Source organism: Falco naumanni, chromosome 5 (assembly GCF_017639655.2).
Source record: "Falco naumanni isolate bFalNau1 chromosome 5, bFalNau1.pat, whole genome shotgun sequence".
Classification (NCBI taxonomy): Eukaryota; Metazoa; Chordata; class Aves; order Falconiformes; family Falconidae; genus Falco; species Falco naumanni.
In genome coordinates, this window is record NC_054058.1 from 20367356 (window position 1) to 20385906 (window position 18551).

Below are 18551 nucleotides of genomic sequence, written 5' to 3' on the forward strand. Positions count from 1 at the left end.
AAGATCAGGTGGTGAAAATCTCCTGCTCAAACAGGAGCAAGTGAACTCAGATTGCTTGTGGTCTTGACCAGCTGAGCTGTTAAAGGGTGTTTTCAAAGCCTGGGACTTCTGCTACCTTTCTGAACAATCTCCCCAATGTATGATTAATCTCATTGTGGGGGAGGGAGGAAATTTCCCAACATCTCATCAGAATTTCCAGTGTTGCAATTTCATCTGTTGTCTCTCATCCTCAGCAGCTGGTTGAGATGACTCTGGCTCCCCTTCTGCCAAGCCTCCCTATCAGGTCACCGAAAACAGCAATAACCGTGCCCCTCTTATCCTAACAGTGAAGAAACCCAAACTCTCAGCCTCTCCATGTATAATATTTGCTTCAGCCTTCTAACCATCCTAGAGACCCTCCACCGCATCCTCTCCAGTATGTGAGCATCTGGGATGAGTTCCAAACTAGTCACAGTAATCCAGACATAGTCTTAAAGGCACCAAGTAGAGATGAACAATGATTTCTGTTGACTGTACAGACAAGCTTTAGCTAATACAGCCCAATATGCAGCAGTAATTTTTATGCAGGTCTCTACATATTCTTCTAAGCAGAGTGCAAGGGAAAAAAAAAATCACCTGATGACATTAAAGAAAAAATATTAATTTCCCATTCAGTTCTACATATTATTTACTTTTATCATATCCCTCTTATCCCCACCACTTGCACACAATTTCTATGCTAAAGCATTCTGTTTCTAAAGGTATAGATACTGTTCCGTATTTTTTACTATCACCATATACATATCCCTCATTGTTTTATTGCACATTCTGCGATGGATGAAACAAAAACTACATCATTATTCAAATTTTGAAGATATTATTAGCTTGTTTGGGTTTTTTGCTCCAAAAGCCTTTACTAACAATTTCTCACATTATCTGTATCTTTTTTCAAATCATTACTGTGCTAGCAATTTTTTTCCTGTGATAGATCTTGAAAATGTCATAGATTATTTGTCTTGGTTAGATCTCCTCCTCACCTACCCACCATGTGGATTCTACTGCATTTATCAATAAAAAGTGTCTTACCTTAGTCAGAATAACAGATTCCTGATAGCAATGCTTTCTAGTTAAGCTTCAGTTTTAACTACCTGGAGTAATTTGGTTTCATAGGCAAACTATGATCTGAGAGATACCAGCAAGGTAACATTTATGAGAATGCTAACTACCATGTCCCAAGCACAGACCCCTTCAATGTCTTCTTCCAACCCATTAGTCTCCTCCTATTACTGAAACTGACCAACTATTCTTATACTTTTGCTTTCCAAGTTAAAAAGAAAGTTTTAGAGACCTTTTCAAGAGTAAAATACATACTTCCTAAATGCTATACAAATACCACATGCCTTTTTTAACTCTCCTGCCCAATTTCAAAAAAGATCTAACAATTCACAAATCATGACTTCTATGCGTGAAAGTCATACAGGCTCTTTGCTGCTACACAGCATTTTTCCATGTGCCCACTATTTTGATTTTCTTGCCTTTTCCATACCCTGAATAAACACAGCTTGCCATGATTCCCCCCCACCTCCTCCTTCCCCCTAAGCAGTCTTGATTACTTTCATGACATACAAGCTCACAATCTGCAACTAGCAAATACAAAAAAGGTGGGCAACAGAGGGCTAGATAGTTCTGAATCTTCCATATTGCTGCCTTTCCCAAAGAGCTGCTTTTATATTCACCAGAACTTTTTAAAAAAATAACACGCAACTAGCATTGAGCTGTAGCTACCAGTCCCAACCACATTAACAGCCACTAACTACAGCTACTGGTAATAGTAATTTCAGATCCCTCCAAGAAATTGTCAGAAGCTTTTAAATCCAAAATATGTTGCAAGCAACTCAATTTTTGCACCATGCCAGGCCCACAATAGATCCAACTAGGACTAACGTCCCTCCTTCTTCAGCTGATGCCTAAGCCAAAAATTATCCCCAAAAGCAAAATCTGTAGAACTGTGTTATGAAAGCAAAGTTTACCAATAGGACAGGAAAAATTGAATAATTAATTATATGTTACCCCCCAACTGAATCTGAGTTATCCAACTACAGTTTTCTTAGAATCAGTACTTCGAAGTAGGTCTGAATGTGTGCAAAATGGCATATAGCCTGACCACTTCTGTTGCATACAATAATGTTACACAGATCAGTGGTTCCAACAGGAAGCTGCTTAACCAAGGATGGCAAAGCACTGCAGATACAGCACTCCTGCAACAGCTGCCTCAGATCATTTCATGTGGATACATAACCCTAACTTTCTCACAGCTGAAAGGTGCTGAAGTACAGTACTTCGCAAATACTTTAACCAGGAGCTCAGACTTCCAAAGCTATTTACCAGTATTAGTACCATTCTCAAAACCCCCACAAATACGCATATGCAAACTTCTGGCTCAGAAGTATGCATGGTGCTGGTGACCTCAAGGACAGACTATGAAGTGGTATTTTGCACAGTTCTTTCAAGGGTTCCCTGGTTTTACAGCCTGGTCTTATGCAGGAAAGTAATGAGAAAACATAACCCAGAAGGTTTCTGTGAAGGAATCTGGGGGAAGGAGAGTGGGGAGAAGGACACAAGCAGGTGTGTGTGGTTTCTCTGGGTCACAGACATGCTATCTGGTTAATTTCTCTAAGCAGAGATAAAAAACCCCTCAAACTGATGAACTTGTAGCCTAAGAGTCTATTTCATATTGCAAATGCAATTCAACAGACCTTGACCACCTCACCATACAAAATCACAGGTCTCTAATTCTACAGCCTAAGGAATACAAATACTTAGGCATTATGAATATATACATATATGTGCGCTATCCTACCTGTAGAAGAAAAATATATAAAAGTCAACTAATAATAGTGATCCAGCAAAAGATATTCTGATCAGTAGGGTTATTAGTGACAAAAGAAACCAATAACACTTCAAAAGCTGATTTAGTTATAATAGTTTAAATGTTTGCTTGGTTTGGTTCTAACAGCCTAAGTGTTTGCTAAGGGCTAACAGATCAGAGTTGCGTACACTATACCAAAATCTAGTATCAGAGGAACTGGAATAAAAAAAGATTGCCCATAGCACTGAAATCACATAGAAGCATATAGAATTTATTCTAAACTGAGTTTGAACATAGTCTAAAAATGAAGGAAAAAAAGTAACTAAAATCCAGTTGAATGATAACAGATCAGAATTTTATTTAAGAGGGAATGCCTGCCTTTCTTCTAGTTTGAAGAATGTTGTGGAAGTCATTAAGTAGTACAGACAAATATTGCTGTAACAGGACTTACTACAGAAACTAAACAGCTCATAAAACAAAATGGACAGGAGTCACACAAAAGATCACAGTTTTCTGATGGTTCTCTTGATAGGCTCCACCAAAATGCAAGAAACCTGCTGCCCTGACACACTCCTCTAAAAATTAACCCATTAAACAAAAACGTAAATATTTTTTTTTTTTTTTACTTTCTCTTCTGCACCTCTCGAACCAACATTATTTAAGGTGATCAGGCACCTCACAGTACTGAGAACCTAGAATTAGTTTGCATCTTTCTCACTTAGTGAGTTCTGGGTGACCCAGGAAAGAGGTAAAGGCTGTGAAAAGGATCTGTGAAAGACCAGCAACATCTTTCTTCTCTGTAGTAGTGCCTTGTATGGCTCAAGCTTGTGTACGTTTTCTCTAGTCTTCCCCATACTGAGAAAATCTGAAGAAGCTTTTCAGGGAAAAGTTTGTAGTATATATATATAGCATCAGAGAAGAAACCAACTTGGGAGGTCTCTTGCCCTCAACTTGCCATTTCAAGATAAAGCAGAAAGATGATAGTAAGCTTTATAGTCAGAGTTGTGGCTGCTGCTAAGTCTGCGAAGACTTAACAGCAACACTGTTTTCGTTAGACCTGCTAGTTCATCCACTTACTTGTTTCTTGGGATTTCAGAAAGGGTACGAGGGCAGAACACACAAGTGGGCAAGATGTGTGCACACACTCCACCATCTTACCTAGTCCACTTGAGTCTTTTCCTGACCAAAATAGTGGAAGCCCAAAACAGGCTAGGTGACCAAAATAGCATCTGTATATCTTTCAATCTGTGAATGGGTCTTTTCAACCCAATCTGACTTTCTATCTGCTTGGGATAATCCAAGACAGTGAAAAAGTTCCTTAACAAAGGGAAGGTAGTAATGGAAAATACATCTTTCTGCTTTCTCATCTGGAATCCAGAAAGCCTCTAAGTAGGAAAGTAACGTGTATTAAAGAGGAGAAAACAGAACAAAGTAAGGAAGATACAGATATTCTGACAAACTACTGGTAATAAAACAAAGAGATCGAAACAAATATTTAGCCAAGTAAGTTAAAGCAAGTTTTTCTGGCTTTTTCTAAGCCCTTTTTCCCCAGCTGGGAGATCTGTTTAAGTCCTGACTGCCACTATCAAAGCAGAATGACACGAGCAGAGAACTTAAGCGCTTGTGGCATTCCCCTATTGCTAGTGACAGACAGGTCTGGGTTTGCTCCCAAGCTGTAAGCAGGCTCCAGCTCCATTGTAATGGATCTATAGACCATAGCCTGATGAAGAACATTAGACATTTGAGTTTCAGGAGAGTTCAACTCAGGGGTCATCCCAAACAATAGAGCATCAAAAACAGTCACTGCTGGAGAGAGCTTGCATACACAATAGCTGTTTTTAAGAAGCACCATTCAAAAGACTGACTAATTACCAAAATTTAAAACTGTTACAGCAAGCACAACATAGTCATGGAGCTCATGTTATCACAATTTCCATCCTAATCTAAGCATCAGAATCAACTTGAAGTAAAAATCACAGCTCTAGACGCAAGAACTGAATGCCTTTCTAAAATACCTTACTAAACCCACACCTTATTTTACCAAGTCTGCAAGCACTGGAAAACAGGGCCTTCCAAATGCAGAAAGGTAGAAGTAAAGACACAGAATCTTCTCAAAAGTCAGATCTCTCTCCCTCCTCCTCCAATTTTTCCCTCTACCAAGAGATCAACAGCTTTGGAATGAAAGTGACATTTAAAGTGTGTTCATTAAGCAACAACAGTAATGCAAGCTTAAATAGAGAAATCATTACCTCAAAGGCACTTCTTTCAGGTCTTATTTTCACCTGTACCTACTTTACCTGTAGCTAGAAATAACACCTCTTCGTAATCAAGATGATTAAGATTTTTTTAGCATCACTTTCATGTTAAAAGGTTAGTGCCTGCACAGTCTATATGTTCATGTGAACCAAATGTGTCTCGCTGGTTAAATCCAGTCAAAAGTGTATTTTAAAACAATCCTGAAACTGAAACAAAAAATAATAGCTAAAAACTTATAAGAAGTTGCAAGGCATTTTCACTTTTATAGAGAATAAAAAAAGTTCTTCAATCATTTTAAGTCCTGGCTTATTTTTTTGCTTTAAGGATCTGAGCAAAAGTCAGTCATTGTCAGAGTCACGTAAACAGGAATATTTTCTATAAGGAAAAAAAATTTCCAAAATGATCCCAAATTAAAATGCACATATCTGAAACTACATTTTACCATGTGCGCATTTGGGCACTAATTATTGTGTACTGTTAAATATGAATGAAAATATAACGAGCCTATTATCGAATGCATAAAAGAAAACGGTGTATCACATACCATTATTGACACACACTTGGCTCTCCAAGGAGTTCAATTTCCTCACTGCTACAAGTAATCCCTTCCATTGAATTTAATGAATGAAATGCCCAAAATATTTTCTTTCTCTTTTTTTGTTAAATCTTTCAGAACAACAGACAGTAGGAGTCTAGAAGGAGTATCAACAAAAGAAAAACAGTGTAATTTTATTTTTACTTTCCATGAACCCCCATTAGCAACTGTCCACTTGAAGTAATAGTAGAGCCAGGCACTGAACACATGCACAAAAGCCCAATCAATTTCCTATTATACTTTTAACGTCTGCTAAACATACTCCCTGCAGACCTTAACTGAAGTAACCTTCCCTCAGGCAAATTCAGCCCTAACAGATGGGCCTTATACCATGCCCTTGAGGGTCAACGAGCACTACTTCAGCCTGATCAACAGGAGCTCATTTCAGAGTTACAGTACCTCCACCGAGAATGCTTAGCTTCCAGTCCCCAGATGTTCAGTAGGTAAGCAAAGGACCCAGATGATTTCAGCTAACACCAAGGGAAACAACTGTGACAGATCCTGTAATAAATAACCTCATCTTGTAAAGCATCAAATTAAAAATAAGCAGAGATTTCAGTGAACACACACTGCAGGGTCACTACAACCAACACTACTGAATAGCCACCAAGCTGCACACAACACTAATCCAAGTGACAAATCTTCAGAAAGGGTTTCTTCTGAAGTACACAGTGATAATCCAGCCAAAGCATCACATCCACAGATAAAAAGCATGATTAACATTCAAGAATCCAAATACTACAAACCTCACTGGAAGTAGATGAACATTTGAAGGATAAAAATAAAAAATACCCTGCTAGTTTCTTCAGCTTTTACTAGTCAGTGAAATACCCTGTCATTACTGTGTGGAGCTTCAGCGGCATTGTCCAAATCCACAAGGGAAGCTTAAGAAAGAAAACTGAACTGCAACACACAGATAAACTCAGAATATGGAAACACTGTGAATGACAGTCATTTCTTACAGCAGTTTCAAGGGTTAAAACCTAGAATCCAACACAAAAGCTTTTACCACATGGAAGACTAAATCACAACTAGGTACTAATCCTAAAAGAAAACAAACAGCAATCACAATGTTCAATTACAAACACCAAATCCAAACAGAAGAATGAAAACAGAAAGAAGGGGGGGGGGGGGGGGGAGGAGGGGGGGGGGGGGAGCCTGGGGACATACCCCAGCACCTCATTCTTTACATTTCACTAGGAAAAGTCCAGCATGAAAACAAAAACTTCTCAAGTTTTCCCATTACTCTATTCCTTTCCAAGACAAAGGGTGGAAAACTCTGGTGTGCAGCTCTGGCCAACGGACTAGTTCCACAAAAATAACAGACCACCTAACACAGTTGTTTGAGGCCACCAGATTCAAAGTGATTTACACTCACTACTTCCTAATGCAATCAATGGTCAAGCAAAAATTTTTCAGGCTTTGTGAGCATTTGATCAAATTATCAACTCTGAGCTCCCACCATTGATAGGAATCTCCTCTATCTGTCTTAGGAATTTTATATTTTTTATAAAATCTCCATCACTTCCAAACATGGGAGCTGCTGTGTCTTCTCCAAGAAGCATTTGATGACTAACTTTTAATTTTTTTACATTCCATTCAGCAATATGAACTGCAGACCAAGGCTGTTAAAACCCGACAGTTTCAATGACGCAACTGAACTCACTACAACTGATTAACAACAGAAATTGCTACATTGGCTCCTAAGTGAAAGCAGAGGTATAATTCATTCGTATGTTTTTGTACTAAGATTTAACTTTTGCTGACCTTCAATGAATATTAAGCAAATTTTAATGCCAACTCCTTTATGAAGTTTCTATCAGAACATCTGTATCAGGGTACCAATATGCAATAAAATGCAGTGCTCAAGGCAACTACACACAGGTGTCCAAGCAGATTAAAATTAACATTTGCTTTATGCTCTCCAAATGATCACGACAATTTAAAAGTGATATTAAAACAGATCCTAAGAAAAACAATGAGTTCACAAAGCATGAGCAACCACTATGAGCTGGCAACTGAGTAGAAAAGTTTAAGATTTTCATGATTTTTATTGTTCCTCTCCCTGGTTTTGGTGGATTTGGTATTTTATGATACATCTACATTGGTAACAGATATACTCCTACTACTAAACTTCAATGATTTGTCAATTTAATTCCCCAAATCAAACAGTTACATTTCACAAACAAAACAGTTTCCCTTATTTTAATGGATGTAGTTTGATTGTGGCATAGAAATGACGTAATGCTTTAGAGCTCCTACAGTTTCTTTTTATCTAACAAGCAAGTAACGCAGAGACAACCTTCAAAGCAGACAGAAAATAACTTCAGCTACCCGTATTTCTAAGTTGTAGATTTTTTTTCTATTTTCCTGAGAAAACAATTAGTCTACAATTTAAACAGAAAGTATCCAAAATAGTTTAATGACTGATAATGACCAGTTTCTGAACTCAGGAAAACCTACCACCACTAAGAAAAAAGTATGCTGATAAACCACCATCAAAACAAGAACAGAACAAAAACACATTGCAGAACACTAAATGGCTGCCAAAGAGAAAGAATTCTCATGGCAACAAGAAATTAGAATACCTGGATCAAAACAATAAGCCAGAACTACATAAAGTGAAAGCCTGCCACTGTGGTTTAAAGGCAGTACCTTCTGTTCACATCTGCTCCTGTCCACAAAGACCCCCCAATACTGGACAACAAAACTGACTCCATGGCTCTTCAGAAGCAAGGGCAGAAAAACAGAATAGGCAAAAATTGCACATATCAGCAAAGTGACGTCATAAAAGTGAGGGAGAATCAATCTAGCAAGTAAGAGATACAATACTAATAAGTTAAGAGAGAAAAAAGGAAAATAGTAGTGTTTGGTGGTATAGCATTTTCCAGAAGCACCTTCAGGTTCTTGATACCTTTAAATAAGAAAAAGCAACATTAAGGCAACTTCTAGATAAAGGAAAAAGATGTGATTTCCAGGACTGCATGATTCTACTCACTTGGAAGCTCTTATGCTCCTGAATCACTTAAGCATTTATCTTTTTTAAAAATCAAATCTATGGTTTACACAGATTAAGTTATTCTAACAAAAACTTCTCAAAGTGAACAAAACTCAAAAAGTATTCACAAATCCATCTTAAAAACAAGTCCATAAAATTTATTTAATAGCTATATAGTTCTATGACTACTAAAAAATCAATACAGTAGAAGATAAAACAGTCAAGAGAGAGAATTTTACACAACACGGCAAGTGATAACATTACAATTTTGTTTTGAAATTCTTTTTGAAGCAGCAGCTTATTATAGGGTAAAGCTATGTCTAGCTTAGGTATAAATATCTAGAAAAGGGAGCAACACTGCTAACACTTCAGACTGATAATATACAACCAGGGGAAGATAGTAAAGCTCTTCAAGATAGAGAAATCAAAGGAACTTAAAATAACAAACATGCACAGGAAACAAAACAAGACTGAAAAAGTGTGTTATGAATCATCACCTCTCTAGAGCTGTTTCCACTCTCCTGGAACACTTAACTTTGATTATTTAAATTGTCAGCCCTAGAATATTTGGGCTCGTAATATTTACATAACACAAACCCAGGTTATCACCAGATTTGTAGCATACAGAGGAATAGGTAACACTAAAGAAACTTGGAATGACAAAATACCAGAAAAGCAGTGAGCGTAGAGCAGGTTAAACATACATGCCTTGTGATATGACAGCACAAAGACAACATATGCAAAAGGATTACACAAATCAAGAAACTGTAAGTGGTTCTGCCTTGAAGATAGAAATGAAGCTGACTCATTTCTGGGAACCACATTATCTTCAAGTTGACAATCCACTTGGAAAATTAGGGAACAGCAACAAGTGGTTCATAATTTTCAGTCTTTACTGATAAAATAGTATGTTTACTAGCACAGCCTAAGAGAAGCACAGAAGTAACACATTTGTCATTAAAGAACCACGAGAATTAATTTTTTTTTGAGCTGTGCTTGCCATCCCAAGAACCAGTCAATATAAAGTTGTCTAATCAGTACAGTTAATAGCCTTCAGGCATGGTGTCAAGGAAGTTTCACCTGCTGTAACTACTACCATCCCATTCTCCCATCCTCAGGATACCTTCCCCAACACAAAACAAGCAGAAGACAAAACCACCAAGGAAAGATGCAGAACTCCCAGAGGAGTACTAAAAAAACCCCTCCAGTTTCAGTTACCGTTACGTCAGGTTCAACTTAACAGAGAATAAAAATACATAGATAGGATAGCACTCTATAAAGTAGCAGCTTTGCCTACTCATACCTCAGTGAACAGTTGCTACTTCTAAGTATTAACGCAGGCATCAAAAGCAGAGAAACCAGCAAAGTAAAACTTCACTAATTGAGTCAATTCCTAACAGAAATGTCATAAATTAAGGTCTGATTCCTGTTCTGCTGGGGACTGAATTGTCTAATCTACAACTTGGCATGCAACTTAGCCTAAGGAACTCTACTTAAATACATGTCAAAAGTACTTTTTCATTTACAAATGGAAAAAAAAAAATGTTTATGTTTCTCTGTTTACTCTGTATACAATGAAAATACTTTCTTTGCACCTTTAAGATTTTTTGTGTTTGGAATCTAAGTTATTATTACAGCACAATAAAATATAATTATCAAAATAAGGACTTTACTGCAATTTTACATGGGAATTAGTCTTCTGTACAAGATACATGGAACAACACCGAGATCAACAATAAGTGGAGATTCTTTATGTTATATGCTTATTTAGGTAAAGTATATTTATTAAATGATACTACCACTATATGTGTCAACAATCTTGTCTTTTCCAAGTCTCCCACCTCAAACAACTTGGGTTCATTTTACTCCCTCTGACACTACACAAGCTAACTGAATTACAGCACTCTTCTACAGTGCATCACGGTAACAGGACTTTGAAGATCATAAACTTTTTGCTTTTCTATCACTATCATGTATCTTTGCATAGACCTTACGCAACCCTCTAGTAAAGAAAGTATCCATTAAACATTTGCAACTGAAGTTTATCAAAATATATTTAAGATTTTAAATTCTAGCATAGAGAAGAGAATTAGATATGGGAAAAGAAATCCCCAGTCTTTTTTTTTTCCCCTGTGCATTTTACCACAATGAAAGGAAAAAAAGTACACCAGTATCTTGAGTGAGAGGCTTCAAATGTTTCCTTGGAATCATTTGTTGTTTTTTTTAGTTTTGCAAAATCGCAATCTGAGAATTGTAAACACTATCTTAGCACATCACAAAACCAATGATAAATAGCAAGCATAACATGGAATATTTATATTTCATTTTCTAAAGCAAATTTATTTGAACATGTTCAAATTCTAAGTATGAACAACTGTGGACAGAACTCATATAAAGCTATAAAAAGGAACCAGCTAGACAGACAGATAGCAAAACAAAGAAATCTCTACCTCAAAGAATCTATCAAAACTACCACTTTTTCTGCAAGTCATGACAGTGTTTTTTGAATAGCAACTGGGAGAGTGGATAAAACTCACTGTTCACATGAAGGAGTTAACTAGACATTAGATTCCCACCTGCTTCAAGGATTCCCTGCAATTGCTTGGCTCCTTTATGGCAGAAAGTAATTTTTCACTTCCTTTGGGTTAAGCTCTTGCTCTTCTTCAGGATATTAGACCTATCTCATTCCCCATCATACCTAAAGTTTTCTGTATATCACATCTCCCTTTTGCCCAAAACCTCTATTCTCATCTCAAATGCTCCATCTCGCCCCTTCTAAGCCATGCCTCTACTTTCCTACCCAATAACAGGTTATTCTACAACTACCTCAACACAGTGGGTTCTAGGTGTACTTCCATACTGCTGTCTTCCACGCTAGCGCTGCATACTGCTCATTCCCCTGTTACTCTCTAACTGGACAGTGATATCCAGATATTTTAAAAAAATATGTAACTATATCAAAGCTATTGGAAAGATGTGCAGATTTGAGTAAGAGTGGTTATAGTACATTTCCACTGCAGCAGTGGAAAAAAAAACAAAACAGTTTTATCTGTGACCAGCTCCAGAAATGCACGACATCACATCTCTGTCAAATGGATGTTCAAGCTATACATAACACTTGGTTTAACTAGAAATGGACCAGGGCAGGGAGGGAATGAAATAAAATACCAAGACAGGTCTTTCCACTACTGCCTAGGAAATTCCTTGAAACAACCCACCAATCAAACCTCATATTCAGAAGTTAACAGACTTAATGAACCACAAACTTAAAACAAAACTTATATAGACCTGCGTGGATGTACAAGTCCAACATAAAAGCAATACCATTTATCTCAAACTGAATAAGATAATGTTTTTCTCAAATTCTATGAAGTATATTTACACCTTACTACAATAACTGTAACAGTTCATTATACCAGACTCTTTCATCTAGTTCACAAAAAGACCTCACGTTAACCACTCAATTATACCAACCAACAGCTTTAGCAATAAAGATACTCGCAGTATAAAATATCTGTCCCGTTTTGTCTTCCCATGAGAAGCTATTTTCTTCAGTGCCAGAAAGGCCTGGACTTAACCATTACAGAAACAAGGGGTTTATTTTGCACTTTGAAAGCAAGTAACAATAAATGCAGTCAAACCCACAGAGTTTTGGAAACTCAGGTGATCTTCTATACAGCCCAATTTGACACGTCAATATTACACACACTCAAAAAAAAAAAAAAAAGGCTTAACCACCTTGCCGTTAGTGCTAATGAATGATTATTCATTTCCTGGATAGGAACAAGTGAGACTATGCAGCAAAGAGAGGACTGAAGCACTTTTTAATCTGGTCACATGGATACATCAAGTATACCTATTAGTACCGTATGCCTTCCTGATTATATTTCAAATTTACTATTCTGACTTCCTTCATAAACATCACTCATATTCACATCATTGCCTAGTCAGGCTTGAAAATTTTTCATTTTTAAGAGTTTAAAAACTAGATAAAGACTATATTTAAACTTTTAAATAACTAATATTTTAAAATCAGTACACCTATTAAAAATTGAGAAGGCTTTCATTTTAAACAACATTAAAAAAACTCTCAGCCTAGATCCTGGATTTTTCACATCTAAGCCTCTTATCTTTCAACCTATTAGTTTCACACTGCCTCATTCCACTCAATAAAATGAACAAACCTGACAGTCTGAAGCACAAAAAGGTTTATTATTGAAAATTTCTGAAACTTCCATTTTCAGTACTGCTCACCTATTACACAGAAACAGAATAATAGCAAGAATAGTAACATTTCTAGAGGTATTCTACAAGTCTAAGATGGTTAAGATAGCTAAAATTTTCCTTGAGTATTATTAGGATTATTGAGTATTCCTTGAGTCAGTCTCTCCTAATAACTGATTCTGTTGGTGAGTAACAGTAAATGTGAAAAGGCTGGGGGGGGGGGGGGGGGGGGGGGAAGGCAAAAAGCAATCCTTACAAATTACATGAAAATTGCCCACTCTGTGAAAAAGATGGACATTAATGAGTACTGTGCCTGAGGGAAAGATTACTACATAGGTCCAATGACAACCTGTTACATTTGGCATACCAGCTAGTCAATCAGCACTTCTATAACAGTCAGCAAACCAGCTGATATCTCCAGCTAAAACGTACTTTTTCAGTGCTTCTTGCCTAGTGGGTAAGAGGAGGTAGCAAAGGATGAACTGCTAAAAAGAAGGGCAAAGATGATGTAAGAACCAAAGACCAGGGGTAACTTCTAGATGAGAGTACAAAGACACAAGGCAAATTCACAAGGGTGAACAAAAAAGCCCTTCATACAGCTTTACTTCTTATATTTCTCCTAAATATCTTACTACAATTGCAATTATCTACCACTGTTCTAAGTCAAACAAAATCTGGTAATGCAACTATTTCAGATTTAAATGTACTTCCATAACAAACTTTCCAGTAAACAATTATTTCAGTAATCTAACACTAAGTGTTTGTAAGTAAATATTGTAGTTCAGCAGTAACAAATCAGCAAGTTGCAGATGCATCTTCACTGTATTCCAATCAGCTGATTTACACCCAAATCCATGCACCTGCTTAGGTCTAGTTTCAGTACCTGTGGCTCAATGCTGAACTCAATTACTCTTTTTATAGTTACCTGAACTATTATTTTTTCTTTTAAAGTCATATCAAATGTTTCTCCGCATTGTAATAAGACTAGCTGCTCCAGAGAACTCTGGGGAAACGCAGCCATCCTTTCAGCACATGTCTGAAGTTAGGGAAAGGCACAAGAAAATTGCCAGCATTCACATGCTGATAATAGTCTTTGTTCTAACTATAAATCTGGAGGATAACTAGCCTTGAATGCAGCCTATTATTATTGCACCAGCTGATCTAAGCTTGCTGTAAGGTTGCAAAAAAACTTCAGCACAATAGTGGGAACTTAGCACAATTCCTAGGAAAGTCTGGAATGATTACAGATCAACAAGACACCTACTAGTCATAGAGTATTACCCCTGAACTGTGAACACCACCTGGTTATCCTAGGTAATCAGTTTGGGGTTTGCTTTTTGCTTTCTGGAGTTTTCGGGGGGGGGGGGCATGATGGGTGGGGAAGATACGTTTTAACAAAGTGCAAAGCCTGTCCAAGTATGTGGAAATAGCTGGTTAAAATACACCCTAAGTTTCAGGGCATTGATATTCAACGTTGTATTTGTTTCTTGTGTTGTTACTGATACTTACAGATTTCCTACAGTAATGCCCCAAATTATTTATTCCATTAGCAAATATATTCAAGTTGTTAGCAATAGAAGTTGCTGAACAGTAGTTATATTTTGATCATATGCAAGATTTTCCCGTTCAGCTAGTTCATTTGTAGTTTATTTTATATTTGGTATCACTAAACCAAAAATCAAGAGATAACACATTGATAATTGTAGAGAATGATAAAGATCATATACATGGAAACAGGAATTTGATTACTCACAGAACTCAGGCCTTCTCACCACACCCTCTTATTTATTCAAATTTTCTAAAGAGGAAACAAGAAAAGAAATTCCAAGCCTAGGGGCATGGTCTGAATGTTACCAAACCTGCCTACAGCAGAAGCATCTTTACCAAGTATACCCTTCTACCAGCTTCCTCTTGCTTAACACAGGGACTGTAAATTCAAGCATGTTACTTCAGTCTCTCTCCTTCCTTTTCTGTCTTCCCTCCCCAGGTAATCTTACTCTACAACACACTTTTCAGACCAGACACCAAGTTCCTTCGGACTTCAGAGACACAAGTAGTCAGCAAAGGTCATGAAATACTGCACAATTTCATACAAAACACCACTTAATAGATAGAATATAAATTCTCTAATAGTTACAGAACTTACATTTTAACACAGAGGTGATCAAATCAATGAATGATTAAATCTGTAAGGATTTTAATCTATTATCATAAACCTGTACTTCTACCTAGAAGTCTAAACTGTTCCCACCTCTTCCCTGGTATTTCACCATCCCACCTCACATACTATTTAGCTCTTCAGGACATCCCCTACTTTTTGAAACACTCTGCTTGTCTGTCTGATCATCTAAAAGGCACAAGATTATGTTGTGGCTGGCTTCCAAGCAGCAGCAATCGTTCACATCACTAGGTCAAGCAAGTGACTTGCTAGACTGCATGTAGCAAAAATAAAGCATTCTACCATGCTGCTGTGCAGGGAGTGCACACAAAATTAAATTCTCAATCACCAGGAGTAACAAATGGCACTCTTGGTAGCACTGCTCTTCTCCTACCCAGCTCAGCTTTGAAATTACAGCACAAAATTCCCTCTCAGCACCCTAAGTTTTCAGCCTGGCAGCTGAAGATAAAACTTTGCTAAGCTCGAAAACAAGATACAGCCCTTATTTAAACCACTAAATGCAAAGAGTCCCTCTTCTGCAACTGAGTCTGTATCAATGGTATTAAAAACGCGCAATGATGAGTACACACACAGATTTAACTGTGTGAGAGTACAACAAGAGAACCATGAGAACAATGACGGAAAGAAAGTGGCACACTAGCTCTGGAGCACACAGGCAGGGCAAAACGACGCTGCACTTCCAGAAAACCCCTGCAGATTATTTCTGTTACTTCCTCAACCCACAAACTGACACACACTCAGATAAGATCAGGATTAGATTTTTTTTTTTATATATATATATATGAAAAACAATAAACTATTATTTTAAAACTCCATTATGTACCTGTTGTTTTAACAGAAGCCTACTCCCATCTTACAAGACTTCACGTAAAACCTCAGCTTTTGAAAAAACAAAACTCCAACACCCATTCCCCATTTCCATCTTGCATAAGTTTGGAAGAAAGAAAATGTGACTCCTATGAGTAGTCTCAAAAGTCAGATGGCAGCCAAAGAACTGAATTGTTTTCTCTCATCTTAAGACTTTTAGGCCAATTACAAGATTTGGGGGAACTGACTCACAAGGATTTTGTTTGTTTTTAACACTTGAGGCTATAGACGTAGTGATGCTCTACTTCTTAAATATGGGTATTTGTATAGCTACACAGAACTTAATCTAATATATTCAAAGTACATTTCTGGATCAAACCCACGTAATTCTTCACACTTAACAATGAAGCTAATTTAACGTACAAACAAAATCACCATTGTTGCTTAACTAATTCTAACAGGGAAGTCTGATACTTTTTTATGCTAAACTGGAATAAGAAAATAACACAACTTTCTTAAACTATTTGAAAGGATTAATTAGTACAAGGCACCTACAGCATTTCAAGACAGCTCTTACATCCATTTTTCATCCTATTTTCAGTTTGTCAATTAAACCGCTGCACACAACATCCAAGAAAACTACTATATGAGCCATGTTCTTTGAAATGCTTGACTCAGTATGCTAAACCTGCCATGAAAGGTAGAATTCAACCATGGGTGAAAATCTGGTTGTGCTTTTCCACAAGAATCAAACTAAAATAAGTGTACACTTAACATACAGAAGTCTACGAAATAATTATTCCATTTACTATTACAGAACTCATCCAAAGATGACTTTGAGCCTCAAATGACTGAGCCTTGCTTAATACTGTGCACAACTAATACGGAAAGGTCACTCTCGTTTTTATTTTAGTAAACTAGAGGAGGGGGGGTTGCCCCTTACGTTTTAAGAGGTTACCGCCCAGGTTTCTGCCTCTAGTGCAAAGACCCTTGTGCGGGCGCAGGTAAAATCGCATCCACCGATGATTTCCCATCGCGAAGCTTTGGTACACCCTGCCTGTGCGTTAGCGCAAGACACAACCCTAAAGAAGCCCAAAAGCACCATCTGAAAAAAATATCTGCAGGTTCTGAGGAAAGCGGCAACCAAGTACCGCCACCTGAACGGGCAGCGCCCCGCGCTCAGATCGCAGCGGGGGCCGCTCCGGGGCTCTGCGCAAAGCGCCTAACGGTGATGGCTGAGGCCCCAGCAGCCCCCCCGCAGCCCGGTCGCCCCCCCCCCCAAAAAAAAAAAAAAAAAAGCAGCGGCCAGGCTGTCGGAGGCGGCCCGCCGGAGCCGAGGCGGGGGCGGAGGGCGCGCCGCGCCGCCACAGGCCGCCCCCCGACCCGCCCGGCACAAGTTGGCCAGAGAAACCTGTAGCTGCCCCCCGCCGCCGCCCTGACAGCCCCCGCGGCCGGGAGGGCGGCGAGGGGCGGTGGGCGCCACGGGAACTGGGGCCCCTTCGCCGCTGCGGCGGGGCAGGCGGGCTGGCGAGCCCCCCGGCGCTGCGAGGCGGGGAGGCGACCGGACATGGCGCCCGCCGGCCCCGGGACCCGAGGGACCCCCCCCGCTCCCCGGGGAAGGGCCCAGGCGGCGGCCGCCGGTGGGGGGACGAGACACGTACTGACCTGTCCTCCGAGTCCATGCGGCTGAGGGGCTCCCCGTCCGAGGACATCTCCAGGCTGCCCCGCCGGCCCCCCGACGTGGCGCTGCAGCTGCTGCTGCCGCTGCTGCTGCCGCCGCCGCCGCCGGTGCCGTAGCCCTCGTCGCCACCGCTGGACACGCTGCTGGAGCTGCTCCCCCCGCCGCCGCCGCCGCCGCCGCGGCCCAGCCCGTCCTCCTGGCTGCCCCGGGGGCCCTTGGACTCCTCCTTGGCGTCGGCCTCGCTGCTGCCGCCGGGGCTCAGCGAGCGGGTCTCGTCGCTGCAGCAGCCGCTGCTTGTGCTGCTGCTCCCTACCAGGCTGCTCTCCTCCTCCTCGCCGCCCTCCTCCTCCTCCTCCTCTTCCTCCTCCTCCTCGTCCTCGTCCTCCCCGTCCCCGGCCTGGCTGGCGCTCTCCGGGCTCGGCTCCGACATGCTCTCCGCCTCGCCGTTCAGCAGCAGCAGCGACTCCGTCTCCGCCGCGGCCGCCGCCGCCGAGGACGAAGGCGACGACGAGGATCCAGCCCCAGCCTCCTCCTCCTCGGCGGCCGCCGCCTCGCCGGGAAGCAGCCCCTCCGGCTCCGCCATGTCGCTGCGAGCGGCCGCCATGGCGCCTGCGAGTCGCTGCGAGCGGAGCGGAGCCGAGCGGGGCCGGGCGCGCGCGGCGGCGGCAACGGCGGGGGCGTGCGCGCGGCCCGTGCGCGCGGCCGCGCCCCCCCCCCGCCGCGCGCGCTCCCTCCCCTTGCCCTTCTCACCCGCACAATCGCGCGGCGGCGCGAGCCGCAGAGAGGAGGGGCCCGGGCCGCCGCCGCACGCGCTACGGAACGCGCCCGAGGACAAAAATGTGGGAAGGGCGGAGGGGCGGCCGCCGGCGCGGGGTGCCGAGGGAGGCGGCGCGCGGGAGGGGCGTTAACGGTCGAGCGGGGCGGGGCGGCGGGGCCCTGGCTCGCGCCTAACGCCTCGCTTGA

The 18551-nt window shown here is 40.6% G+C and overlaps 1 protein-coding gene across 2 annotated transcripts in view; it reads right to left on the minus strand.

Moving 5' to 3' along the window:
- The window catches only part of AEBP2 (AE binding protein 2), a 51794-nt gene extending 33523 nt beyond the window's left edge, over window positions 1-18271 (minus strand). For both annotated transcript variants that reach the window (XM_040595495.1, XM_040595494.1), the window contains exon 1: window positions 17573-18271. In XM_040595495.1, coding sequence (XP_040451429.1) covers window positions 17573-18192 — 620 coding nt within the window. In that variant the 5' untranslated portion in view covers window positions 18193-18271. The remainder of the gene's footprint in view (window positions 1-17572) is intronic.
- Between the last annotated feature and the right edge of the window lie 280 nt (window positions 18272-18551).